This window comes from Carcharhinus amblyrhynchos, chromosome 24, assembly GCF_965287045.1.
Source record: "Carcharhinus amblyrhynchos chromosome 24, sCarAmb.v2.hapA, whole genome shotgun sequence".
NCBI classification, from domain to species: domain Eukaryota; kingdom Metazoa; phylum Chordata; class Chondrichthyes; order Carcharhiniformes; family Carcharhinidae; genus Carcharhinus; species Carcharhinus amblyrhynchos.
Window position 1 is genome coordinate 34,502,990 of NC_137347.1, and position 16,462 is coordinate 34,519,451.

The window sequence follows — 16,462 nt, forward strand, 5'->3', positions numbered from 1 at the left end:
TGAAATTTACAGGATATTGCGAGACCTGGATAGAGCGGACATGGAGAAGATGTAGGAAAAACTGGAACCAGAGGGTACAACCGCAGGCTAAATGGATGATCCTTTAAATTAGAGATGAGGAGGAATTTTTTCAGCCAGAGAGTGGTAAATCTGTGGAACTCGTTGCCACAGAAGGCAAAGTGTCTTTAAGATAGAGATAGATAAGTCCTTGATTAATAAGGGGATCAGGGGTTATGGGGAAAAGGCAGGAGACTAGGAATGAGAAAAATATCAGCCATGATTGAATGGTGGAGCAGACTCAGTGGGCCAAGTGGCTTAATTCTGTTCCTTTGTTTTATGGTCTTATGGTACGGTGGCACACTGATTAGCACTGCTGCCTCACAGGGTCAGGGACCCAAGTTTAATTCTGGCCTCGGATCACTGTTTGAGTGGAGTTTGCACATTCTCCCCACATCTGCTTTGGTTTCCTCTGGGTGCTCCAGTTTCCTCCCACAGTCCAAAGATGTGTGGGTTAGGTTGATTGACCCTGCTAAGTTGCCCCTTAGTGTTTGGGGGATTAGCAGGGTAAATATGTGGGGTTACAGGGATAGAACTTGGGTGGGATTGTGGTTGGTGCAGGCTCGATGGGCCAAATGGCCTCCTTTTGCACTGTATGGCTCTCTGGTTACCCAAATTGGTCTGGTTTTAATTTACTATCCGAGGCTGTTTTTTATTATAACAGGTGAGTAGATACTTAATCTATTTTCCTTCAAAATAGCTTTGCAGCTGCTGTTTCTTCCCTTTTATCTTTCCGCACTTGTTGGCTTTCGGCAGACTCCTGTCAGACTAACAGAGCCATTTTGTTCAGCTTATTCTCTCTCCACTCAGTTGGGCCAATCACCCATCCCATTCCAAGCCTGAGAATCAATTGCAAAGCGATTTGTGAACTGTGCCTATAACTTCAAACAGCCTTCCCTCCAGCCCTGCCACTGGGGGTTATAATGCTGGCTGCTTTCTTGCAGTTACTCTCTGGATGTGCTGATCCTGACTGCTGCCTATTCTGAAAGATAATTCTGACCGTTTTACTGCACTTTTCTTGCTAGGTCTCTTGACTCTGTGTTCACTCAGGTCTCGCTTTCCATCTACACAGTGCATTCATTCTCCTGTTGCCTTTCTAACTTAAGAAAAAAGTCTTACTCTGCCTTTTGTGATCTAGCTGGGTTCTTTGACTCTGTGTTCGATCGGGTCTGGCAATGGACCTTCATGTGTCCTGGTGAAACCATACACCCTCCATGTCTACAATGGAGCTTTTTTAAAGCAACCTCCAACTGTGTCTTCAATTTAGGTGCATTTCTCTGAGGTCATGATGGCACAGTGGTTAGCACTGCTGCCTCACAGTGCCAGGGACCCAGGTTCAATTCCAGCTTTGAACAGCTGTCTGTGTGGAGTATGCACATTGTCTCCATGTCTGTGTGGATTTCCTCTGGGTGCTCTGTTTTCCTCCCACTGTCTAAAAATGTGCAGGTTGGGTGGATTGGCAATGCTAAATTGCCCCTTAGTGTCCCAAGGTGTCTAATTTAGAGTGATTAGCCACTGGGGTTAGAGTATGCTTTTTTGGAGAGTTGTTGCAGACTCAATGGGCCAAATGGCTTCCTTTGTCCCTGTAGGGATTCAATGGTTTTGGTCAGGGTTCAGTTTCTTTAGTGTTTCACGCTTTGAGAATCTGGGTTCCATTTCCAACTTCTCTGGGACTTCAGGCTCCAATTTTCACCACCACTGTGTTGTAAGGTTTTTTAGTGTCACACCAAGGGGTATGGAGACCTGAATGGTTAAGCACATACCGTTTATTAACTATGTACATCCCCAAGGTACGGGCTTGTTTTGGAACTGTCTCCATGTTGGATTCTTCCAGACTATACACAGTCTACCACCATGTGACTTTTTATATCATATCATGGGAAGTATTGTTTTCCTAGTCCCATATATTGGACCTTGCTGTACCTCAGCACTACAGTGAGACAATGCAGATTTCCTTCCTTAATGGACAAGAATGAGGGTTTTTACAACAATCAATGGTCACCATTACTGAGACTAATTAATTAATTTAGTTCCTGCAATGGTAGGATTTGAATCCACATCCACAGAACAGTAACCTGGGTCTCCAGCCTCCTAGCGCACTCACATTACTACTTTGCCACCAGCTCCCCCAACTAATCTCTGAAACGGCCTAGTTAGCTTTGTTCAAGAAGGTGGCTCACCACAACTTTCTCAAGGGTTGGGCAATAATTGCTGCCTTTCTCAGTGAAACCTGCATCCTGTGAATGAGCAGAGAGTTGTCTTCAGTCTTGGTTCGACAAGAATCCTATTGGTTATTTCAGAATATCAATGGTGCACATAAAGATGTACATGGCTAATGCTGTATCTATAACTAGCCTGAAATTTATGATTTCAATACATCACCACATTGCATACCCAGTTTAATCAGTTCACAGCCGAAGATAAGATTAGAAGCAAATTATCCTGGTCTCCCTCCCCATGCTGACACGATAGTTAAGAAAGCCCATCCATACCTTTACTTTCTCAGAAGACTAAGGAAATTTGACATGTCAGCTACAACTCTCACCAACTTTTACAGGTGCACCACAGAAAGCATTCTTTCTGGTTGTATCACAGCTTGGTATGGCTCCTGCTCTGCCCAAGGCTGCAAAGAACTACAAAAGGTCATGAATGTAGCCCAATCCATCACGCAAACCAGCCTCCCATCCATTGACTCTGTCTACACTTCCCGCTGTCTCAGCAAAACACCTAGCATAACTAAGGACCTCACACACTCCGGACATTCTCTCTTCCACCTTCTTCCATCGGAAAAAAGATATAAAAATCTGAGGTCACATAGCAACCGACTCAAGAACAGCTTCTTCCCTGCTGCCATCAGACTTTTGAACGGACTTACCTTGCATTAAGTTGATCTTTCTTCTATGACTGTAACACTAGCTATGATTGTAACACTACATTCTGCATTGTCTCCTTTTCTTCTCTATGAATGGTCTGCTTTGTCGGTATAGTGCCCCAAGAAACAATACTTAGTACTATTAATATGTGTGACAAAAATAAATCAAATCAAATCAAATTATGCCCCATGCCGTCCTCCCCAAGGAGTATCATGCACCAAAATTCCAGTGAGTGCACCAATGACAGGAACAACCTTCAAAAACAGTCAAATGCAAATTGAGTTTGGAACAGGTTATGGGGCGATATGAATAAACATACACGGGTAACTGGAAGCTGTCTTATTTGCAAGGGTCCCGAGTTGCTGGGGCCATGGATGTGTCAAGTTAAGAACAAAACCAATCATCTGATATACAGGATGCAGGGTTAGATCATTCCCTTTTATTTCCTGTGGAAGGGAGGGGTGCAGAAAAAGCTCTCGTTCAGGAGATTAAATGAGATGGGCAGAATCCAGTGATGAATGGGTTGCACATGATCTGTGGGTTTGATGGGTTCAATGACTTGGTTTTACTTCCAGATTTTCTCACGTGCTTTTTATTCAGCTTGGCGGGGTGGGGAGAGTTGCAGTGGAAGTGGTGGAGGTGGGAGTTGGTGGAGTGGATTGCTCATTGGATAGCTCCTTCAGCCTAGGCCAAAAAGCATCCTTCTATTTTACATATTTCGACACAGCAGACCAAAGTGTGGCAATATTGACACAAAGCAACTTAGTCCGGCACAGACACAACATTGCTCCCAGTCACAATGTTGCATAAAAACATAAGGAACCAGGAGCAGGAGCAGGCCACCTGGCCCCTCGAGCCTGCTCAGTAAGATCATGGCTGATCTTTTCATGGACTCAGCTCTGCACTGAAGAATACATTTCATATCGTGTTCTGTATGTTTCATTCTCACAAAGTTCATCGGAAAACTTGCGTAAACAATCGTGTGGTTGTGACTGTGTTGGAATGTAGCAAAGTGCCTCTGATTCACATTACACAGGCAATAACTCATAAACATGCAGAGCGGGGAGATCCCACTGTGCAGCGACTTACCATTCATATTTTTAAATATGTTGAGGATGGGTAGTATCTGTCGATAGTAAGGCACCAGAGCCTCGCCCACCATATCTCCAGACACAGCGAGATGCTGCAGGACTTTCAGTGTGGTGCATATGACTTGCTTGTTCCGAGTGTTCAGGGCATCTGTACAAGACATGAAAGGGTTATGGGTCTGTGTGCTGATTAAGTCCTCCCTGCTGAGCGAGTGATACATCATTTGTTGTTAGCAGAGATTTAAACATATTCCAGTTAGATCACTGGTGCTCATCTGTCCCTGATTCCCTTGCCATTAGCAATGCGACACCTACTACACTGTCCAGTGGATTCATATAGTGTTTGAAACTTAATGCCTACTATTTCATCTTTCACACTGTTCCTACCCAAACAAGTGGCACATTTCCAGTCAAACGTCATGCCTGTTAAACAGAAAAGACCATCTCTCAACAAGCCCAGGACGATGTAACCCTACAACCATCTGTAGCTTCAGCAAGTGTTTAACACAATCAAGACTTGGTCGTAAAATGTTCCAACAAGTATGCAATGTGCACTTGATCAGTCTGCTGAACTACTGTGGCCAATTGAATAAACAAAGTCAGCTTGTGTCAACTTTCTTTACTAATTATTTTAATATCCTGCGTGTTGGCCTACCCCAGCTGAACTCCGAGCAATTTAGAAAAGGGAGCAAGGGAATAAACTTGGAACGCGGTCCCAAAGGGTAATGAAGCAAAAACGAAATCCCCAGCAGCTTGTGGCAATGAGAAGCTGAAATTGAACTGGTAAAATAAAGTAAATGTCAGCTGTGTTTGGGGAGCTTAGAGAGTGAGAGACCTGATTTCAATTAAACTAGTTTATGTAAAAACTGAAACGGGCAAGAAGCGATGGCCAAGCTTGTAGACGAGCCTTTAAACTCGTTCAAAATCTTTGGCGGAAATTTTCCATCCCTGTTTGTGGCTGGGATTTTCCAGTGCCGCTGCACGTGAATGGAGTTTTGGCTGGAATGCCAAATTTTCCGTTCTCGCTTGCAACAAGTCCCGCCATGGACGAAACCTGGAGAAACCTCAAGCCCACACTCCCCCTCCTCCCCAACCCCACCCCAACCACCACGCCATGTTTTCTGGTAAGAGAGATGACGTGCCATTGGATTGGCCGCCAGCCAAATCTTCTGCTCCCACCAATGTCTACGGTACTTTGGCTCACCCATCCTGCCATATGGTTGGCAGGGGGGACGGGTTTGAGGGGGTGCTGGGATCAGAAGACTGGAAGATCCTGCCAGTAGGAAGGGCTGGAAAATGCCACTCATTGTGGTTCTATTGACCTCACTTATGGGGCATTACAGTGTTGAATCTCTTTGAAATATCAAGACGTAGGAATTTTAGAGCAAAGTGCCAGAGACTGAGGTTCGATTCCCAGCTTGGGTCACTGTCTGTGTGGAGTTTGCATGTTCTCCCCATGTCTGCGTGGGTTTCCTCTGGGTGCTCTGGTTTCCTCCCACAATCTGAAAGACATGCTGGTTAGGCACATTGGCCATGCTAAATTCTCCCTCAATGTACCTGAACAGGTGCCAGATCGGGGCAACTAGAGGATTTTCACACTAAATTCATTGCAGTATTAATGTAAGCCTTACTTGTGACACGAATAAATAAATTTTAAACAAAGTGGGAAGCATTTCTGCAGAATTTCACACAGAATGGCACAGTGATTAGTACTGCTGCCTCACGGTGCCAGGGACTCGGGTTCAATTCCCGTTTTGGGTCACTGTCTGTGTGGAGTTTGCACATTCTCCCCATGTCTGCGAGGGGTTTCCTCCGGGTGCTCCGGTTTCCTCCCGCAGTCCAAAGTTGTATGCGTTGGGTGGACTGGCCATGCTAAATTACTCCTTAGTGTCGGGGGAATTAACTAGGGCAAATGCATGGGGCTAGGCCCTGGGTGGGATTGTGGTCTCGATGGGCCAAATGGTCTCCTTCTGCTCTGTAGGGATTCTATGACTTTAGAATAATCTTGAGGCTGTAGTTTCTTTTGGGGCACGAAAGTGATTGCTTGGAGGGGAATACGCACAGCAGATGTGATATCCTTGAGGGTGGAGAGAGTGGAAAGGGAGACTTGTAAACACTGCTGAGTATGATGCTGAAAAGGAAATGAGAAGCACTTTTATTTATAGTTGTCTGCTCGGTTACATCAGGAACCGGTTGCTGACAGGTTTTGATTGTTTTTGCTAAGAGACACTCTATTACCTGGGTGACTATTATGGCACGAACATTATTAACTCAATAGAACGACAATCCAGATATAGAATATAAGTGATCATCTTCCTGACACTAACTACAATAAAACTGCACGGTGGACAATTATATTTAAATCTTTCAGACACTGAAAGCCTCAATGCTGTTTGCGCTAAAATAACGGTTCTGATCTACAGACGCTGCTGCAAGTCTTTTTTTAAACACTGGTTTTGTTCTGAAACGGTTGACATGGGTTTTCTGTCACAGGTGATAGTGAAGCGGAAAGGAAAAGAGAAATTGACTGTCCAACCCGAAACTTTAGCCTCTTCTCTTCATTTCCCCCTCATCCATAACACTCTCCCAGTCCTTTTATTTATCAGTCTGCTTTTGTCAAGTCCTCCATTTCCATTAGGGCGGCACGGTGGCAGACTGGTTATCACTGCTGCCTCGCAGCGCCGGGGACCTGGGTTCGATTCCCGGCTTGGGTTACCGTCTGTACGGAGTTTGCACATTCTCCCCGTGTCTGCCTGGGTTTCTTCCGGACGCTCCGGTTTCCTCCCACGGTTTGAAAGACTTGCTGGTTAGGTGCACTGACCGGAACAGGCGCCAAAGTGTGGCGACTAGGGGGATTTCACAGCAATTTAATTTCAGTGTTAATGTAAGCCTTACTTGTGACTAATAAATAAACTTTAAATCAGGTTGACACTGCTCCAGTTTCCTCCCAAGTATGTGTGGGTTAGGCTGATTGGTCATGCTAAATTGATCCCAGTGTAAAGGGGATTAGCAGGGTAAAAACATCGGGTTACAGGGATAGGACGTGGGTGTGATTATTGTTAGTGCAGTCTTGATGGGCCAAATGGCCTCCTTTGCACTGTGGGATTCTATGATTATACTGTGTGGGTTCAGTCCAAAGCTGAAAACAGAATTCTTATTTTCTACACAGCTCCTTAGGAACCGTTTCTTTAAATACTTATTTTTTGGGATGTGGGTGTTGCCGGTGAGGTCAGCATTTATCACCAGTCCCCAGTTGCGCTTGAGAAGACGATGGGCCTTATTCTTGAATCACTGCAATCTCCGTGGTAAAAGGATTCCCACAGCGCTGTTGGGAAGGAGCTCCAGGATTTTGACTCACCAACAGTGGAGGAATGGCCAATATATTTCCAAGTCAGGATGGCGTGTGACTTGGAGGAGATTTCAGAGGTGATGGTGTCCACACACCTCTGCGCTTCCAAGTGGCCAAGTCACTTTTTTATTAATTCAGGGTATATGGGCGTTGCTGGCTGGCCAGCACTTATTCATTGCCCATCCCTAGTTGCCTGAAGGCAGTTGAGAGTTAACCACATTGCTATGGCTCTGGAGTCACAAGTAGGCCAGACCAGGTAGGGAAGGCAGATTTCCTTTCCTAAAGGGACATTAGTGAACCAGATGGGTTTTTCCAACATTCGACAATAAATTTTATGGCCATCAGTAGATTCTTAATTCCAGATATTTTTTATTGAATTCAAATTGCACTATCTGCCATGGTGGGATCTGAATCCAGGTCCCCAGAACATGAGCGGAGTTTCTGGATTAATAGTCTACGATAATACCACAAGGCTATTGTCTCCCCCTTAAATCGAGTATATTTCAGACAGAGATTGATAGGTTCTTGATTGGTAAGGGGATCATAGGTTATGGGGAAAAGGTGGGAGAATGGGGTTGAAATAGCCATGATCGAATGGCGGAGCAGACACGATGGGCCGAATGGTCTAATTCTGCTCCTATAATGTATGGTCTCAAGGTCTTATGGCATTTCAGGGGTTTGAAGGTGCTGTTGAAGAAGCCTGGGCAAATTGCTACAGTGCATCTTGTCAACAGTACACACTACAGAGGCAGAGGCAGTTGCATCACAACACTCTATTAAAAAATACATTAATTGGCGCTGCAACCATTTTATTAACTCCTGCTTACTTTCATTGTTTTTAACTCACACCCTAGTTCCAGGCTTCACTTTAGTTTAATTTACACATTTGTTTCATTTCAAATTTTCAGTCCACTCTTCTTTATTCCTCTCAATTATACAGCAATGATCCCACTACCAGTTTACTGAGTAAAATATTTGTGCTTGCATTCTGTTTGTTTTCATTAAAGTGTATAATGTAACTCTATAATCTCACAGCTCCACTCACTTGGGATTACTTACACTCACAGCAAGTGCAGCTGAGAACTGAAGGTGAACGGTACTCAAAATGAAAGCATGTATGTTTTTATAAACAGCCTTAGTGTAAAACTGAACAACTTACTTTGATTAATCCTCAAGTTTAAATTTATTTATTAGTGTTACAAGTGAGCTTACATTAACACTGCAATGAAGTTACTATGAAAATCCCCTAGTTGCCATACTCTGGCGCCTGCTCGGGTACACTGATGGAGAATTTAGCATGGTCAGTGCACCTAACCAGCATATCTTTTGGTCTGTGGGAGGAAACCAGAGCACCCAAAGGAAACCCATGCAGACACAGGGAGAACATACAGACTCAGCACAGATGGTGACCCAAGCTGGGAATCGAACCCGGGTTCCTGGCACTGTAAGGCAGCAGTGCTAACCACTGTGCCACTGTACCACCCCAAGAGTGATAATAAAAGAGAAATGCTTCAAGTCAGATAAGTCAAAGGCTTTGGATTCAAATTTTACCAAAGAGCTACGGGCTTCCAATTTTAATTCTATAATGAATAAACGTGCAACATTGAACACCTAAAAAGGACCTGGTCAGTAACCGCAAGGGAACACCGCCAGCTGCAAGCTTCACTCCAAGACACAAACTATCCTGAATTGGAAATATATCCCCGTTCCTCGCAGTCAAAATCCTAGAGCTCCCTCCCTAACAGAATTGTGGGTGTAACTACACCACATGGGGTGACACGGTGGCACAGTAGTGAGCCTCACAGCACCAGGGGCCTGGTTTCAATTCCTGGCTTGGGTCACTGTGCGGCACTTGCATGTTCTCTCTGTGTCTGCGTGGGTTTCCTCCGGGTGCTCCGGTTTCCTCCCACAGTCCGAAATAGGTTGACTGGCCATCGTAAATTGCCCCTTAGTGTCAGGGGGAGAAGGAGGGTAAATAAGTGGGGTTATGGGGATACGGTCTGGATGGGATTATGGTCTGTGCAGACTCGATAGGCCAAATGGCCTTCTTCTGCATTGTAATGATCCTATGATGGACTGCATTGGTTGAAGAATGTTATTCACCACCACCTTCTCAAGGAGCAATTAAGGATGGGAGATAAATGCCTGGCCAGTGATGCCGATATACCGTGAACGAGTAGAAGAAAATCTAATGATGATGATTTCTAGTCCTACAACCATCGAGCAAAACTAGGCAGTGCAGAATACTGGAATGTTTTGACAGCTGCTGGTTAAATTCTACGGGTAATGATGTTTCATGTTTCTTTCTGTCACCAGTCGGAGAGACTTACACAGTTCCGAAAGATGGTGACTAAATAAAAAGGTATTTCCAATCAGACCGTTGCTCCTGGGAAGAGTGACAGCTACATAAACAAGATTATATTATAGATTCACAGCCCGTGAATTTGACTTGTTCTCAAGGAATTTGATACATGGCCACTTGTTTCATTTATTCATTCTCTCTGATTTTCTTGCTGGGTTACCAACCAAAAACCTCTGTTGTTTTTGTTTGCACGGCCAAAAGCTTATCTGGAATGCTGGAGAAGGATGGGCTATTTGACTGTGGAGGGCAGCACATCTGGAGCTGATGCTGTTCTTGTTACATGGATAATGGTAGCGAGTTTGGAGGTGGTGTAGGGGGCGGTGGAGGGGATGGTGGTGATGGATTTGTTTGGGGTAGAGTTTACGGGGCGGGGACCCTGCTGTCTTCTGGCCTCCACCCCTCATTAAGTCCAGGATGGCGTGGCTCATGAATGGCCATCGTGCCCCTGTGTCAATCGAAGCCTGTGAGTGGGCAATTGATGCCCACTTTAGAGCCTCATCCTGATGCTGCCAGTATTCAATCGGCCTGTGTGGGAAGATGTCGCCCGGACAGGAAATCCCCCTCAGGGGTAGAGCGTGGAAACTCTCGCTGTCATCAAGAGGCCCATCATCTGGAAGGGGTATGTCCTAGACTCAACCTCTCCCCTCCTTTTGACAGCCGCGCCTCTAGCCAATACCTCTCTCCCTGTGATCCCAATTCTCACCTTCGTTCACCTCTAAGGCCATAAGACATAGGAGCAGAATTAGGCCACTCGGCCTATCAACTCTGCTCCGCCATTCAATCATGGCTGTTATTTTTCTCATCCTCATTCTCCTGCCTTTTCCCCATGTCCAGAGGAGGTTCACAAGAATGATCCCTGAAATTCCACCCATCGTGTGGAATTTTGCCATCCTGTCCACCACAGGAATCGTAGCAGGGGGGCATGGACAATGCAAAAGTCTGTTGACCTTGGGTGGGATTTTCCAGTCTTGGGACGCACATGGTCGGAAAATCCCACCCATTGTAGTTTTTTTAAGGATGTGGGCATCGCTGGCTCAACCAGCATTTATTACCCTTCCCTAATTGTCCTTGAGAAGGTGTTGGTGAGCTGCCTTCTTGAACCGGTGCTGTCAATATTTTTGGTTCGAAGGCTCTCTCGCCTCTTCATAGAAGCATCATTGAATTTTCCGACCCTGTGTAAAGGAACAAGTGTTGTGACAAACCTTACAGACCAGCATTCGATTTCTATTCTGAGCTGCTTTGGATGCTGTCAGGGATGTTATTGGCCTGAATTCTTCTACGCCGGAGGGAGGAAACAAAGATCCTGATTGGCAATCTGTTATTCTCCGAAACAGATATGTGGGAGGATGAGATAGGACAGTCAGATATCTATTCTCCTTATTATTTCTTCTTATTATTTATTTATTAGTGTCACAAGTAGGCTTACATTAATACTGCAATGAAGTTACTGTGAAAATTATCTATTTACCATTTATATAGATGATCTGGAGGAGGGAACCGAGTGTAGGGTGTCGAAATTTGCTGATGACACCAAGATTGGGGGAAAGGCAAATTGTGCGGAGGGTGTGGAGAGTCTGCAGAAGGATCTGGATAGGCTGGGCGAATGGGCCAGGAAATGGCAAATGGAATTTAATGTTGGCAAGTGTGAGGTGGTCCACTTTGGTAGGAAGAATGGTAGGAAGGACTATTACTTACGTGGCGAAAAACTGCAGCAGGCGACGGTGCAGAGGGACCTTGGGGTCCTTGTGCATGAGTCGCAAAAACCCAGCTTGCAGGTGCAGCAGGTGGTCAGGAAGGCGAATGGGATGCTGGCCTTCATAGCGAGGGGGATTGAATATAAAAGTAGGGAGGTCTTGCTGCAGCTGTATAGGGCATTGGTGAGGCCGCAGCTGGAGTACTGTGTGCAGTTTTGGGCGCCGCACCTGCGCAAGGATATTTTGGCCCTGGAGGGAGTGCAGAGGAGGTTTACTAGGCTGATACCGGAGTTGAGGGGATTGAGCTATGAGGAGAGGCTGAATAAACTAGGCTTGTACTCGTTAGAGTTTAGAAGAATGAGGGGAGATCTCATTGAGACGTATAAGATGATGAATGGGATGGATAGGATAGAGGTGGAGAGACTCTTCCCGCTCAAAAAAGACAGTAGGACTAGGGGGCACAGCCTCAAGATAAAGGGGAGGCGGTTTAGAACGGAGTTGAGGAGGAACTTCTTCACTCAAAGGGTGGTGAATCTCTGGAATTCTCTGCCCGTTGAAGTGGTGGAGGCTGCCTCGCTAAATATTTTTAAGAAGCGGGTTGATGGGTTCTTGATAAGAGAGGGGATTAAGGGTTATGGGGAGAGGGCGGGAAAGTGGAACTGAGCCACAACAGATCAGCCATGATCTTATTGAATGGCGGGGCAGGCTCGAAGGGCTAGATGGCCTACTCCTGCTCCTATTTCTTATGTTCTTATGTTCTTAAAATCCCTTAGCCACCACACTCCAGCACCTAGTCAGATACACTAAGGGAGAATTTAGCACAGCCAATGCACCTAACCCACACATCTTTTGGACTGTGGGAGGAAACTGGAGTACCCAGAGATAACCCATGCAGAGACGAGGAAAACTTGTAGACTCTGCACAGACAGTGACCCAAACCGGAAATCGAACCCGTGTCCCTGGTGTGTGAGGCAGCTGATGTATCCACAACGGCAACATCCTTGAGCTTACCGTTGACCAGAAACTCAACTGCACTCACCACATAAACAGAGTGGCTACAAGGGCACATTAGAAGCTAGGAATACTACAGCGAGTAACTCAGTTCCCGACTTCCCAAAGCCTGCCCACCATCGACAAGTCACAAATCAGGAGTGTGATGGAACACACCTCACTTGCCTGGATGGGTACAGATCAAACAACGCTCAAGAAGCTTGACACTATCCAGGACAAAGCAGACTGCTTGACTGGTACCTCATCTACAAACATTCAATCCCTCCACCAATGGTGCTCAGGAGCAGCAATGCACTCTATCTACAAGATGCACTGCAAAAATTCACTAAAGATCCTTAGACCACACTTTCCAAATTCACCACCGCTTTCATGTAGAAGGACAAGGGTAGCAGATACATGGGAGCACCACCGCCTGCAAGTTCCCCTCCAAACCACTCACCATCCTAACTTGGAAATATATCACCATTCCTTCGCAGTCGCTGGGTCAAAATCCTGGAATTTCCTCCCTAACGGCATTGTGGGTCAACCCACAGCATATGGACTGCAACGATCCAAGAAGGCAGCTCACCACCACCTTCTCAAGGGCAACTAGGGATGGGCAATAAATGCTGGCCAACTAGTCCCACGAATGAATTAAAAAAATGATGCCCCTGAGGGTTTGTGATATACCAGCTTTGGTTATTGTTCATAAATTAATCACTCTCTGGGACATCTTGAAAAATGCTGTCCTACAGATTTAATGACCCAAATTCATTTGCACAAGTATTTACCTCTCGGCCGACCGATCGAACTGCACAATGCTATTGAGCACAGGAGGATTTTTAGCTTATCATTTCAGATATCCAACAGTGCCCAAGGTTTCCTTCACTTCGACTCAAATCAGATTCACTCCACTGGTCAAAACAACCGTGTGTCACGCTCCAAGACTGATATTGATTATCCTTGGTGCCTGACAACTTCAATTAAGGAGTCAGACACAATGAAATACTTATGATTGTAGCGTTGTCTCCTATATTTGGCAGAAATGCATCGGTGGCCATGCTTCTGAAGGTTAGAAATATCTTGATGCAAGTTCCACGCCCCAGTCCTTGTTTAAAAAGGTTAATAAATAATTTTCTCAAACCAGTGGCCTACGAGATTTAGAAAGCTTGTTTCAGTCCGTGCAGTAGATTAAAGGACAGGTTTACCAAACCCCCAACTCCAGGAGGCAGGTTTGATAATAGCAAGTGAAGCAATCGCCAAAAGCTGACAAAGTCTGACCTTGTGCTCAGTTGAGAAGTTGAACAATTTAAATAAATTATGCAAGTTCCTGGCTTATGTCCTTCTCTCGTTGACTGATTTGGCCCTTTGGAAGAATAAAAGACTTTTTCAGAGATTAAAGTTTATCTCATTCTGCCACACCCACTGCTGCTACATCACCTTTCACTCCTCACTTCCGTTCTTCCTGTACCCTCACTATCGTCTTTCAAACAACTGGCTTTAGTGTTAGGGGGACTAGCTCGGATAAATGCATGGGGTAATGGGGATAGGGCCTGGGTGGGACAATCCCATTGGGTCTGCACCGTTTAGACTGTAGAATTCTATGTATAGATCCACCTCCTTATAAAGGCCGGTTTGCAGGATTAAGAATCTACTGATGACCATGAAACTATTGTCGATTGTTGGAAAAACCCATCTGGTTCACTAATGTCCTTTAGGGAAGGAAATCTGCCGTCCTTAACCAGTCTGGCCTACATGTGAGTCCAGATCCACAGCAATGTGGTTGACTCTCAACTGCCCTCTGAAATGCCCTAGCCAGCCACTCAGTTCAAGCGTGACTAGAACTGGACAACAAATACTACCCAGCCAGCGGTGCCCAGGTCCCACAAATGAATATAGAAAGAAAGCGACTGGAAGGGGTTTGTTTTGTCTGAAGTTGTGTTCCCTGTTGTTACGTCATTGTCCTATTGCGAGAGTTTCCTCCAGGTGCTCTGGTTTCCTCCCACAGCCCGAAAATGTTCAGGTTTTTTCAAAAATTCATTTCTTTTATTCATTCGGGGACACGGGCATCACTGGCTGGCCAGCATTTATTGCCCAGCCCTAGTCTCGCTTGAACTGAGTGGCTGGCTAAGCTATTTCAGAGGGCAGTTGAGAGTCAACCACATTGCCGTGGCTGTGGGATCATATGTAGGCCAGACTGGGTAAGGATGGCAGATTTCCTTCCCTAAAGGACATTGGTGAGCCAGATGGGTTTTTCCAACAATGGTTTCATGGTCATCAGTAGATTCTTAATTCCAGATTTCTTTGTTATCAAATTCAAATCCCACCATTTACCGTTGTGGGATTTGAACCTGGGTCCCCAGGAACATTAGCTGAGTTTCTGGATTAATAATCTAGCGATAATACCACTGGGCCATTGTCTTCCCCTGAACCCCTGGGTTAGGTAGATTGGCCATGTTAAATTGCCCCTTAGTGTCTATTCTATGAAAGTCAGGAGAATAAGATCCCTAACTAATTTCTACTGTTGAGAAATTGATTTTTAGGCCTCCTGCCAAATCTTGCTCCCCACCCGCCACGATTCCCGCTGCTGGATAGAATGGAAAATTCCATCCATGGAATTTTCTGACACAAAGGGAAATTGTATTCTTCACATAGTTAGGTACCATCTGGAAATGGGAATCCTGCAAACAGCAGGAAGCAAAGGGGCCCCGCTGAAAGCAAAACAAAAGGGATCCAGATGCCGTCCATAATGTTTATTATAATTATTTGCAGGGGACATGTGGAGGGCTGGAGCACATGATGGACGTGTTGCTGATGGCAGCCACATCTTGCAGCAGGGTCGCAGGCGTTGGTGAAAAAAGAGCTCAGTGGAAGGTAAAGGGGGAGCCCAACTGAAAGAGTTCCCCTGGCTGGAGGGATCATTGAGGGAGGGATTGGCTGGCATAGCAGGGGAGGACATCATAGGAGAGGGGCAGAGTGGTGGGGTGATGGCAAGATGGCCTAGGAGGGGTGGGGCATGGGGGTGATGGCATGGAGAGGATGACATTGAGGTGGAAAGACAGAATGTGGGGGAATTCATGGGAAGGGGTCAACATGGGAAGGAGAGTATGGAGGGTTGTTGGCATGGGAGGAATGGCATGGGGTAGTGGGAATAGCAGAGGAAGAAGAGGTGCTTTGGGATGGATGGGATGGGATGGAGGGAAGAGGTGGTGTGGGGGATAATAGGGTAGCACAGTGGTTAGTACTGCTACCTCACAGTGCTAGGGGCCTACATTCAATTCCCTGCTTGGGTCACCGACTGTGCAGAATCTGCACATCCTCCCCGTATCTGTGTGGGTTTCCTCCAGGTGCTCTGGTTTCCTCCCACAGTCCAAAAGACGTGCTGGTTAGGTGCATTGGCCATGCTAAATTCTCCCTCAGAGTACCTGAACAGGTGCTGGAGTGTGGTGACTGGGGGATTTTCACAGTAACTTCAGTGCAGTGTTAATGTAAGCCTACTTGTTACACTAATAAATAAATTTAAACTTAATTCAAGATGTCGCTGGAGCGAGGCGGCTTCTTGCCAGCTGTGCCACCGTACCCTCTAATTCTATCTTTTACTCCTGTTCTCTGCTTCTAATACACTACTCTAACTTTTTTAAACTCTCTAGCAATCAAGTTGATCTTTCTCTACACCCTAGCTATGACTGCAACAATGCATCCAGCACCCTCTCCTTTCCTGCTCTATGAACAGTATGCTTTGCCTGCATCGTACAAGAAACAATACTTTTTATTGTATACCAATACATGTTACAATAACAAGCCAAATCAAATCAAATGGGGAAATTTTAGAGGGATAGCGGGATGGCTCTGGTGTGAGACAGATAGAATGGGAAGTGGATTTTGAGGAGTATTGTAATAAAGATACTAATTTGACTGCCAGTATTTGAGTAAAATCAGATGCTAACTGCAGCAACAACCTGGTGAACCCTCAGTCTAAAATTAGTTTTTTTTCTCACCAAATTATGGTTTGTGCTGATGCCTCAACTTCACTTCATTGAACCAAAATC

General features: G+C 45.6%; 1 protein-coding gene across 2 annotated transcripts in view; it reads right to left on the minus strand.

Moving 5' to 3' along the window:
• pacrg (PARK2 co-regulated) overlaps nucleotides 1-16,462 on the minus strand; it is a 280,072-nt gene that overhangs the window by 64,708 nt on the left and 198,902 nt on the right. For both annotated transcript variants that reach the window (XM_080211245.1, XM_080211247.1), the window contains exon 4: nucleotides 4,020-4,169. In XM_080211245.1, coding sequence (XP_080067371.1) covers nucleotides 4,020-4,169 — 150 coding nt within the window. The remainder of the gene's footprint in view (nucleotides 1-4,019; nucleotides 4,170-16,462) is intronic.